General features: G+C 37.9%; 1 protein-coding gene across 1 annotated transcript; it reads left to right on the forward strand.

Annotated features, from left to right (window-relative positions):
• Positions 1–474: 474 nt before the first annotated feature.
• Positions 475–25070, forward strand: ttc9b (tetratricopeptide repeat domain 9B). Its single transcript, XM_026287670.1, has 3 exons — positions 475–1341; positions 21142–21324; positions 21586–25070. The coding sequence occupies exons 1-3, from the start codon at positions 891–893 to the stop codon at positions 21678–21680; spliced, it is 729 nt and encodes a 242-aa protein (XP_026143455.1). The 5' UTR covers positions 475–890; the 3' UTR covers positions 21681–25070.
• Positions 25071–25387: the final 317 nt, after the last annotated feature.

A 25387-nucleotide genomic window follows, 5' to 3' on the forward strand; every position in this document is an offset into this window, starting at 1 on the left:
AGTAATGTAATGTGAAATTTTTCCAAATCTATTCCGATGCAGAATAACTCATCTTGAAAGGCCTAAGGGAGTCAATTTTCAGCAAATTCATTTTTTTCCAGTTCCGGCTCCGGGAAAATTAATTATTCAAGCTCCCAGGGAGACTATTTCTACTTTGATCTTGTAGCTAATTTAAGGACAAATTTTACAGGCTTCATGTATCTCATTTTGTCCTGTCCAGGTCTGAGATGGTGAGAACTAGCAGACCATTGTGAACCAACAGCAAAACCACCTACCAGCTAATCATAACATCTCAAAATGGTTAAGCTATTTTAATTTTTTTTTTTTTTTTTTTTTATTAAAAAAAAAAAAAAATTATACATGGTAGCTGATGATCGTTTTAGACCAGCCACCATGTTCCAAAAAACATCTACCAGATAAGCTGGATTTCCCAATAGGGATTCTACACAGTGTTGCATGCCTCGCCTGTGCTTTTTAATGATAATGACCTAAAGATGACCAGCCTTTGCATATTTTATTTATATTTGTATTCACGACGTTTGGAGATTTACCGCTGCTCTTTAATCTAATCGTGATCCACCAGTAGCAGCATCATCTCACGATTAATTCCTTCCCACAATGCCTCGCGCTAGTGATCGGTGGCGCTGTCTGTGGTGCTGAAGCTGCTCTCGCCGGCGGCTAGAGTCCTTCTGCTCCAGCATCCCCTCCGTGCAAAGGCGTTACGCGCTGGTCAACGACAGACAGCCGCGACCAGCTATTTCAGTCTGTTCTTTGTCTCTTTGAACGCTTTTTAATAGTCGAGAATCCTTAGTGTTGTATTTATCTTCCCCTGGGAAGATACTATCCGGTCGCGTTTGTGTTGTTCAGCTCCAGTTTGGCTCGCATCCTTTATGCACAGCACGCTGCTCCAGCCCTTAAAGCGAACACAGGCATCCGTGTCGGAACAGCATGGCTTCCTGAACGAGATGGAAGCGAAGCAGCACTCGATCAAGAGCCTGAAAAGCTATCCGGAGGCTGGGGGCCGAAGTCTGGCGGCGGCGGCGGGTGGAGACGGCGGAGGTGGAGGGTATCGCGTCGGCGGCGCGGAGATGGAGATGGAGGCGAAAATACAGAAAGCGATCGACTTCAAACTGGAGGGTCACCGATGCTACAAGGAGAAGAAATTCCGGGAAGCTATCGGGAAGTATCACAGGGCGCTGCTGCAGTTGAAAGGGACCCACGTCGTCGACGGAACCACCGGATCCGAGGTGAACCTCCTGAACCAAGCTGCGGCCAAGCTGACGGAAGAGCAGCGGCGAGCGGTGGAGAGCACCGAGATCGAGTGCTACGACAGTCTGACAGGTGAGAACCGCTGCCATTGTTCTGAACGAGCCACTCTGAGATGCTGCCGATGAGGGAGAAGGTCCTGGAGGCTACACAGAGGACCAGGTTCCTAAGAAAAAGCTTTAATATAAACACAGACTTATTCCACAGCAAGAAAACGATTGTGTTTTTATAACGACAACACTGAAAACAATCAATTGTGCTTAACGACCAGTATGGCCTTCATTGTTCCTGAGTCAGTGCCATAAACTAGTCATAAACTAACTTCATTTAATGTCACGTTGTGTTTTTTTGAGAGCGCGAGAAGATTATGTTAAGAAACGTAACACGCAAACTATATATTAATAGGCTACTAGTAAGCGCGCTAATCACTTTATTTTTTATTTTATTTTTTTTACTTACCTTTCAAGTTCTAGGAGATGCGTGGTAAACTTTAGAGTATCAGGGATAACTAGCCTACTTAAATAGTTGCAATATAGCTAGTTTTGTTCGATACGGGTTGGCTTGTTTTTGTAATAGCGGGGTTCAGTTGTTGTGAGAACAGCGTGTTTACATTAGGCTACTCGAAAAGATATTCACTTTTTATGCTACAATATAAATCACTGAACGTCGTATAACGCATGATATGGCTATTAAATCAAAGTCTGGGTATCATTTTATTATGGCTGTGTGTAGTCAATACATTCCCCAAGCATTTATTGCAACAGTCTTTAAATGTCAAATCCTATGTGTTTAAAGATCAATGCATATTGTTTCCCAAATGCCATTTGATATAAACTCTGTGAGTTTAGTTGTCGATAAACAGGGATCACATAAACATAAAAAGGATCACAGATGCCGACTGTGTTGGCTCATTGGAAGAATATTGGTTAATACTCGTGCACATCTGCCCGATGGATGGGTGTAATGCCTGGTGTTCATGGCCCTTGATGTCTCTGGTGGTCTCGCATGGTGGTCGATTTGAGGTTTGAATGTTGCACAAATGTGCTTCTGGGGGAAGCATTAAGGTGTGAAAGAGAGAATGGTCCATTTCGTTTTGTTTGTCCTCCTGCAGTCATGATGATGAGGGTGGGCTGGGAATATATAGAGAACTTATGTAAATGCTTAGGCTATATAAAGATGAATTTTATAGTTACATACAGTGTTTAGGGCCTTGAGGGTTGAGATGCACCTAGGATGCAGACGGAGTTTCATGTTTCGTCTGGGTTTTGTCAACACTGTACTTTCTTTTCATCTGGTTTGGATGACTTTAGACATCATAAAGACTCCTTCTCAGGTTCTCATCTGTTGATGTATTGGCACAGTACTTGATCCATCATACAAATGTTTTAAATGAAAAAAAAAAACGGCTTGCTGTATTGTGCCTACAATGCGTTCTGTTTCCAACAATCACGTGACAAGTAGCCCATTGCTTGTGTGCTGTCACTGGCCTCAGCGATTGTACCAGGGTGGGGTGGGTTGCCAAGTTAGGGGTGATGGGGAGGGAGAGAGCAAATAGAAGAGCCTACTGTGTGATCTACAAATCTGAATAATGCAGTTGTGTGTGTGTGTGGTAATGGGCCTTTTTAACTGTTAGACTGTTTGCTCTGTATTGTTCAACCCCTGTGTGCTCTTTTACAAAGCCTGTTGAGTTGTCTCCAGCGAACACACGAGTCTTGGCTCAGCAAAGTGTCATAAGTCAGTCTTGACAGGACCAAGAGACCATACAATATGCTACATCTGAAGCTCAACTGAAAGAGGAAGATATCAAAACACGAAACAGCAGAGTAAAGAGATGTGAGAGCTAGCTTGCAAAAAAGTATAGGTTTAAAGCTTTTGTATCTTTACATGATAAACCAAAATCGAGAAATACGTGTGCCATGTTAAATTACCTAAATCTGTCTGAACAGCAAAAAAGATGAATGGTTTATTTGCCATCCTTATTCATAACACCATAAGTTGTGCATTCCCAGGAGGACAGGACAGCATTTCTAAGTGGGTTATGCCTACAACTTTTTTTTGGTAGTGCAGTTACGCAAGATACATAGAGACTCTTTTTCAGCATACACCTTAGACTAGCTGTTGGTTGCTTTTTAATCTGACTGAAGCTAAAGAAAATATGAAAAATAATGTATACAATGTCATATATAGCTATTAGTTTACATCATCTACTCACCACAGTAGTATTCGTTAGACTAACATGCTCTTCAGTAGTGAATGGTGGGAAGAATGCATTTGTTTATTGTGTTGTGATTTATATTGCATTCTGTCAAACCAGCGTTCGTTCAAGCCATTGCCAGATATAAGCGCTGAAACTGAGAGCTTGTGAAGTCACTGCGCCATAAAAACAACACTATGTAATTTTAGCACATTTCAAGCTCTAATATCAGAGACAATATTGCGAATGCAAACAGAATGAAGCTGTTTGGATAAGCTTTTATTTTATTATTACTCACAAACTCAGCTGTTGTGTTATAAAGAAGTATCTTATGTTCCCCAAGACTGCATTTATTTGATCAGAAATACAGTGAAAATTGTAAGATCATGAAATGTAATTATAATTAATGTATTAAAGCAACTTTTATTTTAATACTATAATTTATTATCTAGAATAATTTATTTATAATAAAATATAATTTATTCCATTGATGGCAAAGCTGAATTTTCCAGTCTTCAGTTTCACATGATCCTTCAGAAATCATTAATATGCTATTTACTATCATCGTTAAATTAGTTGTGCTGCCTAATATTTTTGTGGAAACAGTGAAACTTTTTTTTTTCAGGATTTTATTATTATTATTATTATTATTATTATTATTATTATTATTACCTTAATCTTTACTGTTACTTTTGATCAGTTTAATGATCAAGTTTAGTTTTTTTTTCTGAGAATTTCACTTAGTGGATGTTTAAAATATATTTCTTTGATTTAGTTAATTGTAAAAATATGTATGAAACTGTATTTTTTAAGTTGTTTTAAATCATTTTGTGATTGTTGCACTTACTCATACTTGAGTTTTGTTTTATTACTTTATAAATAAAAATGTTAAGGGTATTCTTTTCACCAGAAGGCTTGGGGAAATCATGTGAATCATGTGTCTTTAAAACACTCAATGACCTTTTGTTCTCACATTACAACAGACAGCGACAGTCAATGAACTTCTCAACCCTGATGTCCAATTAGAAGAGGCCGTATTATAATGAAATCAAGGCTTTCTCTCTGGATTCCTCTCTCTCTTTGCCTGGCTGACTCTGGAGAGTCCAGATAGGTGTTGCATTACATCCATCAACTAAAGGAAGTGCCCTTATCGCTGTCCCAAGAGCCAAGTGCTTAAAAAGAGAAGAAATATTAAATACACTCTTTTCATCTGCCAGATCTCTCCTTCTGGAAGACTTTCTGATGTGCATTAGGTATGAATGCAAGGTGAAGAGGACAAGAAGTGTGACGGAGCGAGGTGTCTGTGTTAATTTTTGTGGTGGTTGGCCAGCAGAGGCAGCTGGTGCCAGGTCCACAGATGGCATGGCATCGCCATAGGGTTCCTCTGGGCACAGGCTTTACTTACTGTACAGTACACTGTATTATATTATAGCAGCCTGGGGGGATGGAGGAGAAAATGAGAGAGATCACAAAGTACTGGATCAGACGAGGTTTGGCAGTGTGTTTGTGGATATACAGCGAGACAGAAGTGCTTACCTGAACCTTAACATGTTTCTTAGGTCAAGTTAAGTTAAGTTTTAGGTCATTTTTCATTGTAAAAAGATGAGGAATGGCCACCAAAGCCAAGAATGCATCTATAAGACCCGCTTTTGCTGCAGTTAGGGAAGTAATAGGAGCACTTCTTCTGAAGTTACTCAGCTAATATTCAAATATGTGATTGGATGGAATGCTTTGAAAGTATATTTCTAATAGATATTCGCTTGTCCAAAGTTAGATACTGACTTCAGAAGAGTCCAAATAAACTGGCTTGATATTAAGTTTAAACGCCTAATCAATGTGGAACATCTACAGGCCACACAACTACAATCAAGGTGAAGATTTGGTTCAAGAATATTATCAATAATACAATTCGACTGTATGGTCTAGTATTGAATAAATTCACATCAGCACAAGCTAATAAACGAATTATATGAATAATATAAGCAATATACAAGATAAGCTCATAAGATATTTTAAAGATGTTTGTAAAAAAAGACTCTTATGCTCATCAAGGCTGCGTTTATTTGATATCGTAGAGTAAAAATTGTAATATTGTGAAATATTATTGCAGTTTCAAATAACTGGGTTTTAATTTATTTTAATGTTTGTAGATAATATGTAGCATCTGTTCATGCTACTCTCATGATACCTTTGTGTTCAAGAACATCCTAGCATATCTATAACAGGACATGTTACAAAGCACTTTCATACTGCTGCAGTTTTACATTCTGCAATGCAGGAGAGTTAGCGTTGAAACCTATTGTAAGCACACAATAAAAACAGAAAACTCTCCCGTAAGGACTCCAGCAACTCCCGGCAATGTCTTATGATGCTGAGTCATGTAGTGACGGGTGTTTGCTAGAGAGAGAGAGAGGAAGCACACCCCGGTGCGTCAACACAACGCTAGTCCTCCCTCAAGAAAATCTCTCTACGGGCCACTGAAGATTTCTCCTGACCTGAAACACTTCTGTGTAAAGGCCTCATTGTAAACAGTGTGTCACCATAGTGCCACAAACTTAAAGGTATAATTCAACTAAAATTTAAAATACTTTCATTATATGCTCTCCCTCGATAGATAGATCAATTTTCTTGGTGATAATGTATTTTATTGTGGAATGCTTTTTCTCATGCATTGCTGTTGTTTTGGGGAAGCTCTGCACCTAGAAAGCCTACATGTGAGCTTGCACAAGTTTATGTGTGAAGGTGTTTTAAAATAAAGTAAGTTTGAGCTCCAGATGGTTTTAGTGATGCTGACAGCAGCACACAGCTCCAGATGTGGTCTTTGTGTGCAGGGTTTAAAAGTCTTCTGTTGCATTCTCATGGCAGCAAGAAACAGGATTTTCCTTTAAGAAAGGAAAGCAGGAAAGTATGTTGGAAGTGGTGTAGTGAATTAATGTTTGATGTAAAAAACTTTTGATATCAGAGAAAATGAATGTGCTGTCATCATATATTCTCCCTGATCTTGTTCCAAACCTGTATGAATATGGTGATTTGTGTCCTTTTTGCAGCTTGAAGACCTCAGTCCCTGTTTATTATAACTGTAAAACATAACACAATTTCAATTAGAAAGCACCAATATTATTAAGTTGCCATATTTTTGGCAAATTTGGATGGTTTGTGTTGTGAAAACTTAAGCATGAATATCCACTCCTAAACAAGCAGATTGTATGTAAACATACAAATACGTTTGTACAAATGTATACGCATTTGTCACCAAAACGTAAAATTCTGTATAGTTACAGTTTACCATTAGAGTGTGGGAAAACAGCATACAGTACAAATTTCAGGATTTATCCTTTTGCATTCCATGAAAGAGATGAAGTCATATGAGTGAGGACCAGTAATGCAAATAATGACAAAACTTTGGGCAAACTATTCCTTCAATGTAAAGTAGCTGTAGCCTATAGCTATTTTCAGTGGACTAAACAAGATGTCACTCACTGGAATCCAAGCTGCCAAGCACACTGTTGCAGCAAGAATATTTTAAGATCATTGGAAACTTGCCAGCATGATGTTCTTGAGAACTTCTCTATTTAGAAATATGACTGAAAGAAAACATTCAGTAAAAAAAAACAACAGCAAAAAAAAAAAAAAAAAACAGGCATTTATTTCTAGACTTTTATTTGATTCTACATAACAGTGAACATTCAGGATTATAATTCCTGCTGCTTGAACTGTCAACAGAGCTGTTAACAAATGTGTAATTATGCTGTTTTCAGGGGAGAAGCCAATGTTCCCCCGCTTAGTCGAAAAGCAAAAAGCTGTTGTTGTCTGGTGGTGTTTGTCCTCTGAGCGTGAGCTGTGTGCGATGGCTGTAGGGGGCCGAACCGCTGATACACCGTTGGCCATAGGACACAGAGTCATTCCGGGACAGTCGGCAGCCCTCCTCATTAACTTCAACGATACGGGTCAGTGACACCCGCCTGGAGATGTCCAAGTGAAAACCTCCTTGGTGTTGTGGTCGTGAATTCTCAAATCTATTTGTTGATTGTAAGACACTTTTCTTTTTTTTCTTTTTTTTTTTAATTTCCTTATTTGCTTCTAAAGATTGCATTAGTACCTCAATGGTGCTTACAGTAATAGCACTTTTTGAAATTGTACCGCCTTGTACCAAGCAAAAATGTATCTCTTAATTACTATTTTACTTTTCTTGGTTTCTGGTAAAAAAATAAAAAAATAATTTAAATATTGGCATCCTCTGATAAACACTGTTTTAAAGTGTAGATATAATTATGCTAAAACAAGAAAAATGCTAAATCATTTTCCAGTGGTGGGGGAAAAAATATGCTAAAACATATTTCAAGTTATGTTTAATAATATATACAGGTCCTTCTAAAAAAATTTGCATATTGTGATAAAAGTTCATTTTTTTCCATAATGTAATGATAAAAATTAAACTTTCATATATTTTAGATTCATTACACACCAACTGAAATATTTCAGGTGTTTTATTGTTTTAATACTGATGATTTTGGCATACAGCTCATGAAAACCCAAAATTCCTATCTCAAAAAATTTGCATATTTCATCCGACCAATAAAAGAAAAGTGTTTTTTAATACAAAAAAAGTCAACCTTCAAATAATTATGTTCAGTTATGCACTCAATACTTGGTCGGGAATCCTTTTGCAGAAATGACTGCTTCAACGCCGCGTGACATGGAGGCAATCAGCCTGTGGCACTGCTGAGGTGTTATGGAGTCCCAGGATGCTTCGATAGCGGCCTTAAGCTCATCCAGAGTGTTGGGTCTTGCGTCTCTCAACTTTCTCTTCACAATATCCCACAAATTCTCTATGGGGTTCAGGTCAGGAGAGTTGGCAGGCCAATTGAGCACAGTAATACCATGGTTAGTAAACCATTAACCAGTGGTTTTGGCACTGTGAGCAGGTGCCAGGTCGTCCTGAAAAATGAAATCTTCATCTCCATAAAGCTTTTCAGCAGATGGAAGCATGAAGTGCTCCAAAATCTCCTGATAGCTCGCTGCATTGACCCTGCCCTTGATAAAACACAGTGGACCAACACCAGCAGCTGACATGGCACCCCAGACCATCACTGACTGTGGGTACTTGACACTGGACTTCAGGCATTTTGGCATTTCCTTCTCCCCAGTCTTCCTCCAGACTCTGGCACCTTGATTTCCGAATGACATGCAAAATTTGCTTTCATCCGAAAAAAGTACTTTGGACCACTGAGCAACAGTCCAGTGCTGCTTCTCTGTAGCCCATTTCCTGCACACACCTGTGCACGGTGGCTCTGGATGTTTCTACTCCAGACTCAGTCCACTGCTTCTGCAGGTCCCCCAAGGTCTGGAATCGGTCCTTCTCCACAATCTTCCTCAGGGTCCGGTGACCTCTTCTTGTTGTGCAGCGTTTTTTGCCACACTTTTTCCTTCCCACAGACTTCCCACTGAGGTGCCTTGATACAGCACTCTGGGAACAGCCTATTTGTTCAGATATTTCTTTCTGTGTCTTACCCTCTCGCTTGAGGGTGTCAATGATGGCCTTCTGGACAGCAGTCAGGTTTTGAGTAATGAACCAGGCTGGGAGTTTTTAAAAGCCTCAGGGATCTTTTGTAGGTGTTTAGAGTTAATTAGTTGATTCAGATGATTAGGTTAATAGCTCGTTTAGAGAACCTTTTCATGATATGCTAATTTTTTGAGATAGGAATTTTGGGTTTTCATGAGCTGTATGCCAAAATCTTCAGTATTAAAACAAGAAAAGACCTGAAATATTTCAGTTGGTGTGCAATGAATCTAAAATATATGAAAGTTTAATTTTTATCATTACATTATGGAAAATAATGAACTTTTATCACAATATGCTAATTTTTTTAGAAGGACCTGTAAATAGATAAATATATTTTTTCACCTTATTTGATATTTTTTCCATTATTTGATATTATTTTGCAGTGTACAAAATGATGTACAATGCCCAGATTTTACCACTTTGTGAAAAGTTTGTCCAAAAAAATCATTATTGAGAGACAGAAAAAAGTATAAAGTGACCTCTCTAAGGATCTATATCATCTAGCTCTTTCTGCTGTTATGCATATTCATCAAATCTCTGTTAATGCCCGTGTCTAAGTGGAGTTACATCGCTGATGTTTCCATACAGTCATAATGGTTTACTGAAACCTCTGGTGCTAAGTGCATCGCTCAAGGGCTCCGACTGGGAATCACAGTCTGCTCATCATCCTCTAGCCTCAGCATCAAAATTTAATTACGGAAAATAAAAAAACCGTCCATGCACATTTAAAATCACAGGCATATGATCAATTGTCCATACAGGGATGTTTTGATTACTGTCAGCATGTGCATATGTTGTCTGAGGGCTTTGTGAAAGGGTGCTGCAGGGATACCCCATTAATATTTCATCCTCTCTTCTTAAACATGCTCAACGATTTTCTCTTTGCTGAGGTTCTGCAGCTTGCAGGCAGATCTGACTGAGTGGTCTAGCCTTTTTCTCTCTGCAATCCATGTTGCACTGTGGGTAATCCATACAGACAGGATAGTGGACATTGACGACAGTGAGGGAAGAAGAGGGAAACCTTGCAGTCTGTACACTGTCTGTTGCAGCATTAGATCAGTGGCACTTGCTTTTTTATTTATAATTCAGGTGAAAAGCACATTCTCTTTCCAGAGAGCGTTTTTACATGCCCAGTAGACAAAACATTTTATACACCCCTGTGGAGAAGATGAGTCATCAATATTTTTGGTCAATTTTCCAGGGAGAGAAAGACTATTTAATGCAAATGCCTGCAAAATGTGTATTGTGGCAACTAGAGATGTCAAAAATGGCGGTAATTTTATTCATCAATGTGAAATAAGGATCTAAGTTGGCTGTTGTTTTTTTCTTATTAGATTTAAAACTGCAAAGTCATATATGCTGTTAGCTCCCCGGCGTACATGTGCATGGGGTGGTAAACAAGGCTGCCGTTCTGTGATTACAGATGGTCAGAGGGAGAGAAATGCTCAGGGAAAAGACAAGGAGTGGAAGCAAAATATGGTGAGTGGGCCTCATCGAGTCCCTTTAGAGAACAGCTCAGCTTTCACTGCGTGACTGCAGGCTTCTCCATCACCCACTCCAGCAATCAGTATCACTTCAGCCTCGTAATAAAGGGGCTCCCTCCAAACCCCACCCCTTCTGGGAGTTAAATCATATTCATTTTCTCCATATAGATTTTCAATGATCACTGTTTCAGCACAGACCTGGCAGCTCTGAGATAAGACCTTAAGACCTTCGCTCGGCTTTGGAACCCAAATTATGTTATACTTGATGAAATCCGAGAGCTTTCTGACCGTGGATAGACAGCAATGCAATACTACATCCAAGGCCCAGAAAGGTAGTAAGGACATTGTTAAAATAGTCCATGTGACATCAGTGGTTCAACCTTAATTTTAGGAATCCTTTTTGTGCGCAAAGAAAACATAAATAATGACTTTATTCAACAATTACATCTCTTCCTTGTCAATCTTCAAGACATGTTCTCAAGAGTACCATGTAAATCATGTTTACTAGCCTAATTCTTGGCAGAGAACTACATTACCCATAATCCATGAATAGAGATCCACCAATCAGAAAAGTTATTGTTCCATGGAAATGTGGACAGCTACAAAAGAGCTCAGCAGAGATTCAGCAGAGACCTCCCATGCTCATGTGTGATATAATTGAGTTTCCCTGCCCAAATTTTCATTAATTTATTGTTTGTTTCTTTGTTTGTATTTGATTATAAAGTATAAATAGATTGTATTTTATACTTATAATCAAAGACTGTGAGTCAATTGTTTTATGTTGTAACATAATTCTTTATGTGCCTTGCACTATACTTTTTTTTTTTTTGCTTCAAATCATCGGTTGTAATGTTGTGATTTATTGTTATTCAGGCTGGTTGGTTTGGATCATTATGTTTAACTCTATTGAGCAATCTTTTGAAAGCGTTATGATTGGGAAAACCACTTCCAGAACTAAGATTGCTGCAGTATTGTTCTATGGGCTTCATTATGAATGTGCAAATGATAAAATATGTTATATATTCTAGTTACAATGTATAGAATACAACAATTCCCATTCAACATAAATCCCATTCTTTTTCTCCATAGCAGAATTTTTTTAAAATAAAAAAGACAGACCCTACTATGAGCCTCAAGGTTGTTACTCGGTGGTATGCTTTTATAGAAGCCATCTACCACATTTTAAATTTGATTTAAAAAAAAAATTACTTGTGAAAGACTACCTTTCCCATGATTCTGCAAGAAATATCACCCAATCAGAGAACTGCGACAAGCAAATCATGCCATAAGATATGTAAATATTTTAATGCATATGAATATTTTGCTGTTTTAAATTTAAATTGTATTTCTGTATACACAATCAAAAACTATAAATCAGTAGTTTTATGTTTATCCATCATTTTCAATTTGGTTATGACATTCACAATGCTTTAACATTGCCTTTTTAAATCACTATTGGAAAAATGTAATGGGGAAAATACTTACAGAACCAAGTCCACTGAAAAAAGTGGGCGAGCGTTGTCTCGCTCTATTGCAAACTTGCAAATTGATTGTGATTGGATAGTCTTCTGGTTGATTATCCCCTCACTCTTTATTTGTCATTTATAGAGCCTTGCTGCTGTTCCAGAAATAGATGTGATTTCTCAGGAAACCTGTTTCAGTGATATATCTGTCAGGTAGTTTGCCTGTTATGTGTTGAATTTTGCTTACAGCCCCTATAACCTGTAAGAAACTTATTACATTCACAGGGAATGTGAATATAATAAGAACAAAGACAAAAACTGTGCAGGGAAGATGATTTTGTAGGCGATAAGATTAATGAAGAAGGTTAAAGTGAATACACAGTTACTAAATTCAGAAGGGAAATGAGATTCATACAATATGAATAGGTCATTTACTCCTCATCAGAAATAGAGAGCTAAAGATGAGAAGCAGAGGGGGGAGGGATGGGGAGAAAAAGAGCCATCGGCGGCTGCTAAGTCTCGGGGCCTCTTGATTTAGGGCAGCCTTCATCTTAGCGTCCTTCAAGCCACAGTGCACTGACTGACAAGGCCATTATCAACAGGCTTCAGTGCAGGGCAGAGGAACTAGCACTTAGCAGTAACTAATGTTTGAATTATACATGTGAGCTCAGTGTCCCTCAGCCTTGTTAAATAAGACAGAAAACCAACTCAAGCGCATCCAGTGCTAAACTATTCTGAGTCCCGCTATTGTTGCTTTTAATGCAGGCTGTTACTGCTTCCTGTTGGGGATGATGTGTTTTATTTGCTGATGGTTGAGCGACTGCCTTATTAAAAGTAGCATGAAGTGGGAAGCTTATAGTGCTGTGTTTTATTTGATATTGATAGATGCATAAACAAATGCATTACACGCAATTGGATAAAATGAATCATGTGTTTATCATTGCACTGTAAACTGTGAACATATTACCATGTAATGTCATATGTGGTTGCTTATGCTGACTAAATGTGACTAGATCACTAGATGAGATGGAGAGGAGGGTGGGTTTGGGTGTTATATGTAGTCTCGGCCTCAGTATATTCTTGATCTGACAAGCTTGTGATTGGCTGTCTTTATGTAACTTCCAGTATATTATGTACTTCTGTACTACCGGCATCTCATGCAAACAAAAAAACATTTAAAATATTGTCATGCGAAAAGTAGACAATAACTTGTATCTCTTGTAAATTAATAGGCTATTATTTTAAATAATGCAATGTGAAAAGTAGAAAATAATAATGTGCATCTCCTGTATACAAATGTTTTAAATAATGAATGTTTGCAAGTAGAACACTGCTGATCAAGAGAAAGAGCATGGCACAATCTCATTGATCTTGTCCTGTCACCCACCCTATATGAGTATTTACTCTAGGCTCTTACTGTCACTTTTAATATGCCACACATGTGTGCGACTTTTTTAAAACTATGGCAAGCCAAAAGAGTCAGAATTACGCTTACACAAAATTATGTACATACAAAACACAATTTTTTTATGGTGTTTAAAACAGCATTAGTGCTATCAAATATGCTGTCCTGATAGCAGACGTCATAAAAAATGCGTACATCGTAAAAAACAGGGTTACAGATTTTCATTTTAGTGTTCTGATCGGCTTGCCACAGACGTTAAACATATAACATGTCATCATTACGACATAATTAAGTGCAAAAAACTATTATGGGTGTGGCAGCAATGTGTCAACGTTGGACTTGAACCAGTACTTGTGGCGGCGGACCATTGCCTCCAACTTCTGTAGCTGCACAGCTTTTAAACATTCATTGACTTCTGTTAGTCTATAGCCTCCTTCCTCGAATCTTGCCCTGGAGGTCCAATGCACTGCAGAGTTTAGCTCCAACCTTGATTAAAGTCACTTGTCTGCAATTTTCGAATGATCCCAAAGACATTGATTGACATTGATTAGCATGCTCAGGTGTGTTTGATTAGGGTTAGCGCTAAACTCTGCAGGAAAGTGGATCTCGAGGTCCAGATTTGAGGATCCCTGGTCTATAGTATGAATGATTTATTGATTTGGAAATTAAATTACTCAAAGCTTATATAATGTCCTGTTATTTATGTACATAAAAGGTATTTGTATAAAAAAAATATAGGCTATATATACAATGGGGTTGTTTTGCTAAAATGCTGTTCATGTAATATTAATAATTACATTAAAGTATGATAAAGACGTGGAATCGGCCTATGTTCAATGTTAGTAGAGATGAAAATATACAAAAAGTTACTACATAAATCAGTTCAGAGGTATTTTGTCCGTTAAAACGATCCGTGGTGAATTAGTCTGGTCTGGTTCTGTTCATCATTAATTAATTCTGTACATCAGTGAGAGCAATTCAAACTCACTGGCCATGGAAATCAGTGGGCGTGGCTCATTAAGGAAAACTCTGTAAATAACACATGCTTTTGTGCAATAAGAATTACAAACCATTTAAGGAAATTTTTTATGCCGTCTGCTATAATGGTGATAAAGCTGTTTTAAACGCCGTAAAAAAAAGCTTTGTTTTGCATGTAAAAGCTAATTATCTATAGCATAATTCTGACTCTTTTGGCTTGCCATAAAAACACGTGAGTGCAACAGTCATACATGTCTGTAAAGCGCCGATGCGGTAGTATGTTTTTAAGGAGAAAGTATTAATAGGATTACAAAAAAAATTAAATAACCAACATACATTTTCACATAAAACTAAACTACTGTGTGTGCACACGAAACTGTTACTTAAAACTGTGCTTTATACTGAATAGTTTTGATTTAGAGTTGTTCAAATACAGTTTTAATGCTGATTAAAATATGAAGTTGGTTATACTAACTGGGGAATTTTGTTGTGATTTATCGTCAAACCTGTGATCGTTCCATCCTATCTGTCTGTCTGTCTGTCTGTCTGTCTGTCTGTCTGTCTATCTATCTATCTATCTATCTATCCGTCCAAATTTGTTCAAATGTTAGTTCTTGTTCAGAGTAAGTTGTGTGGAACAGACCTTTGCTGCTGAGTCAGAGTTCTGGCTATGTGAGAGTAGGAGTTCAGCAGTGGTGTAGGTGGAGGGGAGAATCAAGACGAGGTCGTGTTTGTGTGAGTAAGGACACAGTGGGAGGGGAGGTGTCATTTAGACTGATGGGTCCCTGCATCAACCATTAAGCATCAAGAGAACTAAGTACCATCAGTGACAGCAGGGTAATCACCACAAACCAACACCGCTTTAAATTAGCTCCACTCCCCTACCTTATACTGTCAGGCCCGCACCTGTCAAAAGAGCAGTGCCCCTGAGAGAGCTAAAGGGATAAAAAAAAAAAAAAACACAGAGAGGGAGAGAAGATAATAAGGAGTGTAGAAAAGAGGGAGGGAGTGATCCAGTCCGCTGGAGATGGATGTTCCGGGAGGAGGCCGTTCAAAATCGATTGCCCTCAAGTTCTCACTCCCTCTACTCTGCCTCACCTTTTTGCTATTCTCTTTGCTTCACAAACCACAATCCGTTATCTTCCTGCTTTGCTAATTTATATTCTTTACTAAAATTCGTATCTACTAACTGGTAGCATTTCTGGAAAAAAAATTATAATACTTTTTTCTTCTTATGTGAAGGTGTAAATATGAGGGGAATCCTGAACATTTGTTAACCACTCCTAACTTTTGCTTGTCTTTTCTCCCACACACACACACACACACACACACACACAAAACAGCTGTCCCTGCACCTGTTCAGTTCTAGGAAAATCGCAAACCATTGATCTCCAAAAACATCTTCCAGTTCACCCAAAAAAATAAACATTGTGCTATAACTTTAGAAACTTCCTTTTGTTCCAAACCTTTATGACTTTATTACTTCTTAAAAGAAGTTGTTTAGCAGAAAGTTCATGCTGCTCTTTTTCATGTAATAAAAGTGAACATGATTGTTTATTGCCAAGCTCCAAAAGACACCATAAAAGTTATCTATGTGACTTTTGTGCTATATATTTCTTTATATATTTATATATAGCTTTGTGATGGGTACAGACCAAAAATTATGTTGTTAGTTGTTTGGTCACCAAAAAAAAAAAAAGAAAAAAGTATTTGTTTTTATGTTTTGTTTGTTTTTTAGTATGTTAATTATTATGTTAATTACATTATTGTTCTAACGTGTGAGGTTTGCAATATTTTTTGGGATAATATCTCATTCTCAACAAGGTTGCATTTATTTGATCACAAATACAGTAAAAATAATAATGTTACAATTTTAAATAACTATTTCTAATATTGATAAATATTAAAATGTAACATCATTTGTGATGCATTTTAAGGATTCTTTGATTAACATAAAGTTCAAAAGAACAGCATTTATTTGAAATAGAAATCCTATATAACATACTATCACTTTTGGTCAGTTTAATGAATAAATGATAAATAAAAGTATTCATTTAGGATAGGATTTTAAGCTGAGGCATAAGGACTTATTTTAGTTTTGTCAATTATGCCAGTGCAGTACTCATTATTGACTGAATTCTGAATATCCAAATAAGACAATGTTTGTGCAAACCAAAGCAAAAAGTGGTGAATGCAAGTATAGTTTACCCAAAACTGTGAAATGACAAGATGTTCATCTTGGGTTTCATCTGGTTTCTTAGCACAAAAATCAATCTTTTGATAGCTAATGAACCACACAAGAGAACTGACACATCTCTATGTCAATATATAGCAGAGCAGATTTGTTTTACTTTTAGCTTCATCAAGGGTGACGAATGGGTGACAAATCTACCCCACCCCCCTACAGTAAAGTTGGATCATCTCAAGATGGACCATGTTAGTCACTGCCCTACTCAGATGACCAGCTCTGGCTTTCTAGCGGTGCTCTTAGCAGTTATGTTCTCATATAACTATGATGCAGCATGAAGTGCATTGGGCCCATTAATATGCGATGCCATCATTATTACACACACAGAGCCACTCAACAGACACTTAAGTGCAGTATCCACAATGCCACGCCTGATCCATTTGTGTGATGAATCAGTCTGCAGGATTCGTGTGTGTTTGTGTGCGTGAGTCTGTGGGTGTGTTGTGGAGAGAGAGAGAGAGAGAAAGATCAGGATATCACAAGAGTTAGGAGCCATTAGACCATTATTGCCTGAAACTGAATACACTGAGAGCTTGCCAGGGTTCCAGTTGCCCAGAATGAAGATGGACATGACGCTCGACGAGCACGATTGTGCTGCTGTGCTGAAAGGCAGTTTCTCTCTCTCCCGTCCCAGACCGAATGAGACGGGCTAGCCCAGTTAATCACAAAAACACAGAGATCAAAACGTTAGGATGCATGAAATGACAACAGGACAAGGCTTTTAATTCATCAATAAATCGCTGTATTGTCTTCGAAGGAAAGTCAATACAAACCAAATGCCGTTATTGTACTGCTGGACAATTTTTCTATTCATGGGGGAGTTTTTATACATCTTTTATAGGGAAAAGGGAGAAAAGAGAAACCAGAGAAAAATATGACAATTAAAAAAGGATGAATGAGACGGTTGGAGAGAAAGGAAGCCTTGACAAACTCTCTAGTCGGAATGGAATTTCAGTTATAACGAACTAATTTAGATGAGCTGATTCCTCTCTCGCTTTTCATTTGTCACCTAATCATCGTTTATCTCACTCCTGCTCTTGTTAGTCGGGCCTTCTGTCTTTATAACCTTCATTATGGGCAGATCATGTTCTTCTCCCCCTTTCCTCCGCTGACGATGTGTCTGACTTAACAGCTGTTTGAGAAGTCAGCAGATGTTAGCTTTAGTTACGTCTGTACAGCAGCACATGGCCTTCCTTTTATCAGCGATCTCGGTTTTCTGGCGCTCATGTCATCATTCTCCCAGCATGCCCACAAACCCAGAGCTTTGATTTTGAGCTTTTGGTTTCTGGATGTCTTTAATGGTTGATCATTTTTCATGTAGTACATTATGTTCTCATCCTGTTTCTCCAGAATTCCTTTACTTTTTAAATGACTATTAACATGGCTTACGAGTTGGTAGATTTTGAAAGGACACAAAGGGAAACTACCTTTTCTGTTGAATTTGGTTATATAACTTAATAAATCCTGGCACATATATTGGCCTGTCACTAATTTTTTCATTTATTTGTGATTTTTTACAGAGGGTTGTGTTTGTTTGCTGCCGATGAGACACTTTGAATGCTGTGTGGTGAAAAATAATGTTGTAGAGTTTGAATTTGTTGTTGACTGATTTTTTTTGGTCTCTGTCACCGCTGACATCTTTTAATGTGCCGATACCCCTGACTCATGACTTTCACAGAGGTGTCAGCAGCAGGCTGATGGTGGGAGGAGCTTAACAGAAAAGGACAGAGGGAGGTTGTGGATATAAAGCAGCAGCTTTTGTCCTTGTATTTGGTGGTCAGCAGGCTCTCAGCTGCACAGACAGACATTAACCTTGGCAAGGGTCAGACTGGGCCAACATTGGTGCCGCTCTGATGCAGGAAACCGGTATTGAGCTAGATAATATTTAGAAGATACAGTGGGGTCGCACATTTTTACTGTGATTTCACTTTACTTTGATGTGTGATTGAGTTGGAATTAAACATTCTAAACAACCTAAATAGCATATATTAAAATAAATACAAATCCATTAAACAACAGAATTAAATAAAATAGAAATAAAAATTTTATATAATAAATATATATATTATATTATATAATATATATTTATTTACCATTTACCATTTACCATTCCAAAAGCTTGGGCTAGTATGTTTTTTTTTTTAATTAATGAATTAGTATTTTTATTCAAGATGCATTAAATTGATCAAAAGTGACAGTAAAGACATTTACAATGTTACGACATAATAAATATATATATATATATATATATATATATATATATATATATATATATATATATATATATATATATATATATATATATATAAACATGTATTTGTTTAGAGCTTTTTACGATACGATCGTTGCAACTTTACAGAAAATTAAGTTTCTACAATATTTAGTAGTAGCTTATCAGTGCTGACTGTCAGTTTATGTACATATGGCAGAAATGTATGGAAAAATCAATTGAAGATGTAATCAAACAGACGATTAACACTATTAACAGCAATTATTATATGATGCAATCAAACTTATTGCAAAATTTGGTTGGTCTGTTTGTTGTTTCAGGGTTGGCATCATCTGAAGTCCTCTGAGGGGTGGGCATCATCTCTTCTCAGGTGTTCTGGATCCAGACTGGTATCTTGTTTAACCCAAGCTAAAGAATAATAATGCACATATGATCAGATATAACAGAAGTCCAAGATTATGAGATGCATTATTTGAATGCTTGGCGAAAGAGATGTGTTTTTAATCTAGATTTAAACAGAGAGAGTTTGTCTGAACCCTGAACATTGTCAGGAAGGCTATTCCATAGTTTGGGAGCCAAATGTGAAAAAGCTTTCTTCTCTTATTTAGTGGACTTTGCTATCCTAGGAACTTCAAAAGTCCAGAGTTTTGTGACCTTAGGGAGCGTGATGGATTGTAACGTGGTAGAAGGCTAGTTAGGTACGCAGGAGCTAAACCATAAAGGGCCTTATAGTTAAGTAATGATGATTTGTAACTGATACGGAACTTAATAGTTAGCCAGTGCAGAGACTGTAAAATTGGGGTAGCCTAATATGATCATATTTTCTTGACCTGGTAAGAATTCTAGTCGCTGCATTTGCATTAGCTTGTTTACTGAGGATGCAGGACAACCAGCTGTGCGTTACAATAGTCCAGTCTAGAGGTCATGAATGCATGAACTAGCTTTTCTGCATCAGAAACAGGTAACATGTTTCATTAATTGGCAATGTTTTAAGATGGAAGAATGCTGTTTTTGAAACATGATTTTTGTCATTGTAAGTTTATGGGATTTTTATGATTTTTAATCTTAAATTTTATGAAAACTATAAGTCAGATCAAGCTGAAAAGATATAGAACACGAGGCTAAGTTTGGTGGTTCTAGCTTGAAAGCTCTAGGAGGATTAGCGTTAAGAAATTTAGTTTAAGAAGAATAATAATGTTTCAAATATTCTCCTGCATCTCCTTGCTCCTTCCAGCCAGAGTGAATCGTGACAATTACAGCTTTACTGGATTTTTCACTAAATAAATAAATGCAGCATTGGTGAGCATAAGAGATTTCTTTAACAACAACAACAGCAACTCTTAAACAACTCTTGCCAACCTTTCGATCTTTCCTTCGTTCAGCCAGTGCATGATGCAAACTGTGGAGAAGTGAGCTTATGCAAGAGCTTGAATGATGAATTAAATTGCAGACAGTCCTAAACGCCAGATTCCAGACACAGGCCACATACACACAGTAAACTCAAACTGAAATATAAAATTGAGTTTCCCAGCCCCTGCCATCAGTGTCCAGCTATGTCATCTGCTGTTGAAATAAATAACCCTGATTGGACGAGGGGAACATGCACCAGCTGTCTAGCAGGAACCGCAGTAATTCATTTGCCGTGCAGATGTTCTTTCAGGGCCAATCGTCTAATTAGCTGCAGCTTTTTTTGAACCAAAGACCTCCATATTTAGTTCATTCAATGAAATATGGATGTGGAAAATTTTCATATATTATCTGTCATTACTAGCCATTAAAATTTCTAAATCCTGTATTCTTTTTAGTAAAATTGTGTGTGTGTGTGTGTGTAACTTTTAAAGAAATAAATTATATACACACACCCATTTTAACATTCATCTCTTTCTTTTCTTTAAAGCATGCACATTTTCAGGCACATCCAATACGACTAAGCATCGTTTGGTCTCGTTTGGTTTATTTTCTCTTTAGACAGCAGATAAAACGATTACTTCATCTGTGCCACTGAGCCTAGAGTGGCTAAAAGATGCAATTAGGCCTTCACTTTGTGCTAATGTGGTTATTTGAGACCAAATGCTGTTCTCAGACCTTCAGTGCAACTGATGACTGCGAGAAAACATACTGTCCCTTTTTCAACTTTATCTATCAGTCCAGGGCTTTGTAGACCACTATATTTCACGGCTATTTTTACTCCCTTCTCCCTAGCTGTTCATTGATTAATTCATTTGAGCTGTTTTATTGTTTGTCCTGTCCTTCTGACTGTACTAATTCCTCTCCTTCTCTCTTTCTTTCACACTCTCTGGTTCTTTATAGCGTGCTTGCTGCAGTCGGAGCTGGTGAATTATGAGCGGGTTAAGGAATACTGTTTGAAGGTACTCGGACACCAGCAGGATCACTTTAAGGCCATGTATCGTGCTGGGATTGCCTTCTACCACCTGGGAGACTACGAGCGTGCCCTGCGTTACCTACGCGATGCCAAGTGCCGTGAACCCACAGGTGGGCATTATGATTGCTTTATTATCATAAACAGAAGTGCTTCTCAAATGGTTTTACTTTCATGTATATATAATTTCAATTAACAAGGTAATAACAACACTGCAGCAGTTCAACAGTTGAGAATCATAATGTAAACCATTTAGCTGTATTTTTGTTATGTTGATGTGATCTAATGAAGCAAGCTTTAGTCTTATGCTGGTTTCTTCATTTCTTTCTCCCTTGCTCTTCTTCTGTTCTACACTTCCTCCTCTCTCTATCCAGACACAAACGTGCTGCGATACATCCAGCTGACAGAGATGAAGATGAGTAAGAGTGGTCAGCAGGTGCGTGAGAGTGGGAAAGAGTCATTGGGTTAATTCGGCCCGACCCCCAACCGACCCTAACCCTGCTTCTTTAAGTCTCTCCCCTTTTCCCCACAATTCCCCCCATCCCTCGATCAACCAGGATACCTGCGCTGCGTCCTTCTCTGAAGCGAACTCCAAATGGGCACAGCACCCCGCGACTGTCTTTGTCTCGCTCTGAGATTTCTCTGACCCTTTAAATCCAACGTCCCCGGTGCTTTTCATTTCCCAGGTATTGAGAAATTGACCGATGAACAACGACCACGGAGACGGAAAAAGAAGAAATGCTCTGTTGTAATGATATAAACAATGGCATTACACTTTAAAATGACATGATCGAATGAGGATATCAGCATATTTGGAATGAAAAACTTGATTGGCAGAATTGAATCTGTTGGTCGAGAATAGAGTGAAAGCACACGAATCAAAGCCACACTGCTACTTAAGCGCAGAAGATGACGGTCAACGATTAGCCCAGTGACCTCTGAACTCACTCTGATCCATTGAGAAGCACTCTCTCTGCTCAATACAGAAGAGAAGCAGAGAGGTCGATGTTCAATTCACACTCACCTGCCAACGCCTGTTACTTTCGGTCTCCTTTTTCTCTCTCTTGAATTTGGGCATGTCTCAACTCAATTTCTGAACTGTTTCAATTCAAGGGCTAATTCAAGTGTTTGTAATTTGTCCTTTGAACTTGATTTTGTTTCGCCTCTCGGTTTGCTGTGCTATAATGGTTTGAGCAAGTTGTTACTCAAAGGTACAACATCCTCTGTTCTAATGTTAGCAGGTGTTTTGTGAACCTTGTTGTCCATTTCCCATGTTTTGGACTGTCCCATATCCCCTCCCCATTAAGAGAAGAGTGCATCCTGATGATGTCCCAATGGTTATGCAGCCTGTTGGAATATTATAGACTAATGGAGCCATATTGAAAACTCTTGTGTTTCTACAAGAAATGGGAAAAAGTGCTTAATAGAGGTCTGCTAAACTTGCATAATATATCTACCCCAAAATATCAGCATCACAGCACAGTTGTATGTAAAAGGACACAAATGCTCTGTTGACTCTTGAGAATTGTAGTTTTGACAACCATTAAGTGTTACGTGTATGTCCTCTTCTTCATGTTATGCTTTTTTGAGCTTTGTTGTGGGAACTGATGATGTTTTGTTCATCGAGGCAGCATCTGCAGTGGATTCATTTGAATGTGAAGACGCCTTTGACAGCGCACAGTTTGGATTAATGGCTTTGAGGAGATGAGGACGGATGAAATTATCCATCTGACCTAATATAAGAGATTTAATTGTGTCAGTGGGACTCTGGGGATGTTGTGCCATGGTTTCAGATGAGAAGACACACTGATGAGATTCAGAGCACATAGCAGGCCATACAAGCAAATCTCTCTGTTACAGTGACACTTGAGGAATATGGAGAAAAAAATAAGGTGCATTTGGTTACTTTTTATTAATTTAAAAATAAAAATCATAATACGTTCAATAACACATACATTCATAATAAAATTCAAATAAATAGATACATACAGTAGAGTTTAGCAAATATAATTAAAATGATAAATACTCACATGCAATCAATACTCCACAGTCACATCGTCTGATGCTACATTATCTACATACTACTATACTAGCCTACATGGAGCGTGCTGCCTTCTTATGGGGCTTCCATGTCTAATAGTAATAAAGACAATAATATCAATAATGACAATTATTAGTTCATTATTATATAGTACTTTCTCCGTACTCAAGGCACTTTATAAAACAGAAATGTAGGAAAATGAAGTGAACAGCAGTTAATATACAAACTTCATACACCCATACCAGTAGGTGTCAGTATATGCTTCTCTGGGATGAAAAAGAGTTGGAACAAAAACGTATTCCCCAGGTTTCACAGACAAGGCTTAAGCATAGTCGCAGACTAAAGTGCAAATCTGAGCTGTTTTAATTGAAAGAAACTTTTACTGACTGATCTTAAAATATATCAGTGTCTCTATTTTGTCTCAAAATGCACACCAGTAATGTTTTTTAAAGGCATGTTAATAAAAATTACTTAAATGTCCTAACTGAACGATCTCCTAGTCCTGGTTTAGTCTAAGCCCTGTCTGTGAAACCTGGCAATGAGTGCACGTTTTAATGCTCAAAATCAACTCTTGCTAGTTTAGTCATAAATGATTGGCTAGAGACATCGTAATCTCTTTCTGTGCTGTTCTAACCCATCTCATGAGGAAATGTTACTATTTTACAAAGTGCCCATTTCACATGAATTTGTATGACTGGCAAACAGCGTGAGATTTTTACAAAAAATTTAAGAATTAAGGTCCACCCTCAACCCACCCAAAAACTAACCTTCAGTGGGATAGCTACCAAAATGTTATACAAAACATAATATAAATTGCCATGACAGTGCATTGGCTGTTCCAATGATTTCCTCCTTTCCAGCTCTGTCTCTGTATTGTGACAGTTTTCTCTCCACCTTAACTTTGATATGTTCTTTTGATTTCTGTAAATGGTAAAGGTAATTTTGTCTATAACAGAGCAATGCTGACAACGCTGATGTCCTGTAAAGAATCTCGGTCATCGCCTTTGCTTCTTTCAGCTGTGGTCCATATGTCCCCATGTGCTGGATCTCTTTCTACGCAGATGGAGAAACATCCAATCTGACTGTTGTCAGCAGACAACAACAAAAGCACAAACTGGTTTATGGACAAGCAAATAAACTTACTGTACTTTACTTTTTCTTGGATGTCACTTGAGGTATGTGTTTGTTGAATGTCAACGTAGACTTGTGCGGTTTAAAGACATATTCAAAAGGTTGTCGAAAGCTTTACTTTATTAAATTGTTTTTATCGATATGTGAGAGAGCAAACGAGGACGACAAATAAAAGAGATTTATGGAAAAATATATTTAACATTGTGAGGGGCAACTTTGTACCTGTGTATACGTTTAGTTTTCCTCTTGTATCTTGGCTTATTTGTGATGTCTTAGCCTTGTTTTTTTTGTCTGATTGCCAGTCTGAGGATTCAGGGTTTGCCCTTTGACCTCCAGGAAGAAAGGTCGTCTACGGTGGGCCTGGAGGGAATGATAAGTGGGATTTTGCAGATGAGGGGGTGAGGGTACCCTACTGTCCCGAAAGAGAGAGAAAATCCACTGGTTTCTTTTGACTTTTTTTCTCGCCTGTTTTGCAGAGAGAGAGAGAGATTTTGACCCTCTGGTTGCTCCGGTTACTATAATGTTAATGCATTACTGTGGTCATTCATTGCCTCTTTGGGAAGTACTGTACATACTTCCACCGGACATCAGAAGACCTGCGAACCAGTTATGTTTACCTGCAAATCCAAGAATGCACTATCAATTGGTATTTGAAGTCTACAAATAAAGTTTAAAAAGAGAAACTTTAAGAGTATTATTGTTTGTTTTTTACTGCAAAATCAAATGTCATTTAATACACAAATCCCACGAAAATCTGAGTTTTTTTTTGTTTTTTATCATTCACAGCTCTCCTGCAGAGTTTAGTTCCAACCCTAATTAAACACAACTGAACCAAAGTAATCAAGGTCTTCGAATTCACTAGAAACTTCCTGGCAAGAGTGTTAGGGATGGTTGGAGCTACACTGTGCAGAACATTGGGCCTGAGGATTGTAAACCTTGATCTGATCTAGCAGTCACAGTGCTCAGATTAAAACTTAAAATGTCTTTGGTCTAAAACATCTTTC

The sequence above is a fragment of the Carassius auratus genome, chromosome 18, assembly GCF_003368295.1.
Source record: "Carassius auratus strain Wakin chromosome 18, ASM336829v1, whole genome shotgun sequence".
NCBI classification, from domain to species: Eukaryota; Metazoa; Chordata; class Actinopteri; order Cypriniformes; family Cyprinidae; genus Carassius; species Carassius auratus.

Excerpts from the sequence above, each read along its gene's own strand:
- ttc9b (XM_026287670.1), top strand. The coding sequence starts at position 891 with ATGCACAGCACGCTGCTCCAGCCCTTAAAGCGAACACAGGCATCCGTG. Across the intron at positions 1,342-21,141 it reads GTGCTACGACAGTCTGACAG|CGTGCTTGCTGCAGTCGGAG; the intron begins GTGAGAACCGCT and ends GGTTCTTTATAG. Across the intron at positions 21,325-21,585 it reads CAAGTGCCGTGAACCCACAG|ACACAAACGTGCTGCGATAC; the intron begins GTGGGCATTATG and ends CTCTCTATCCAG.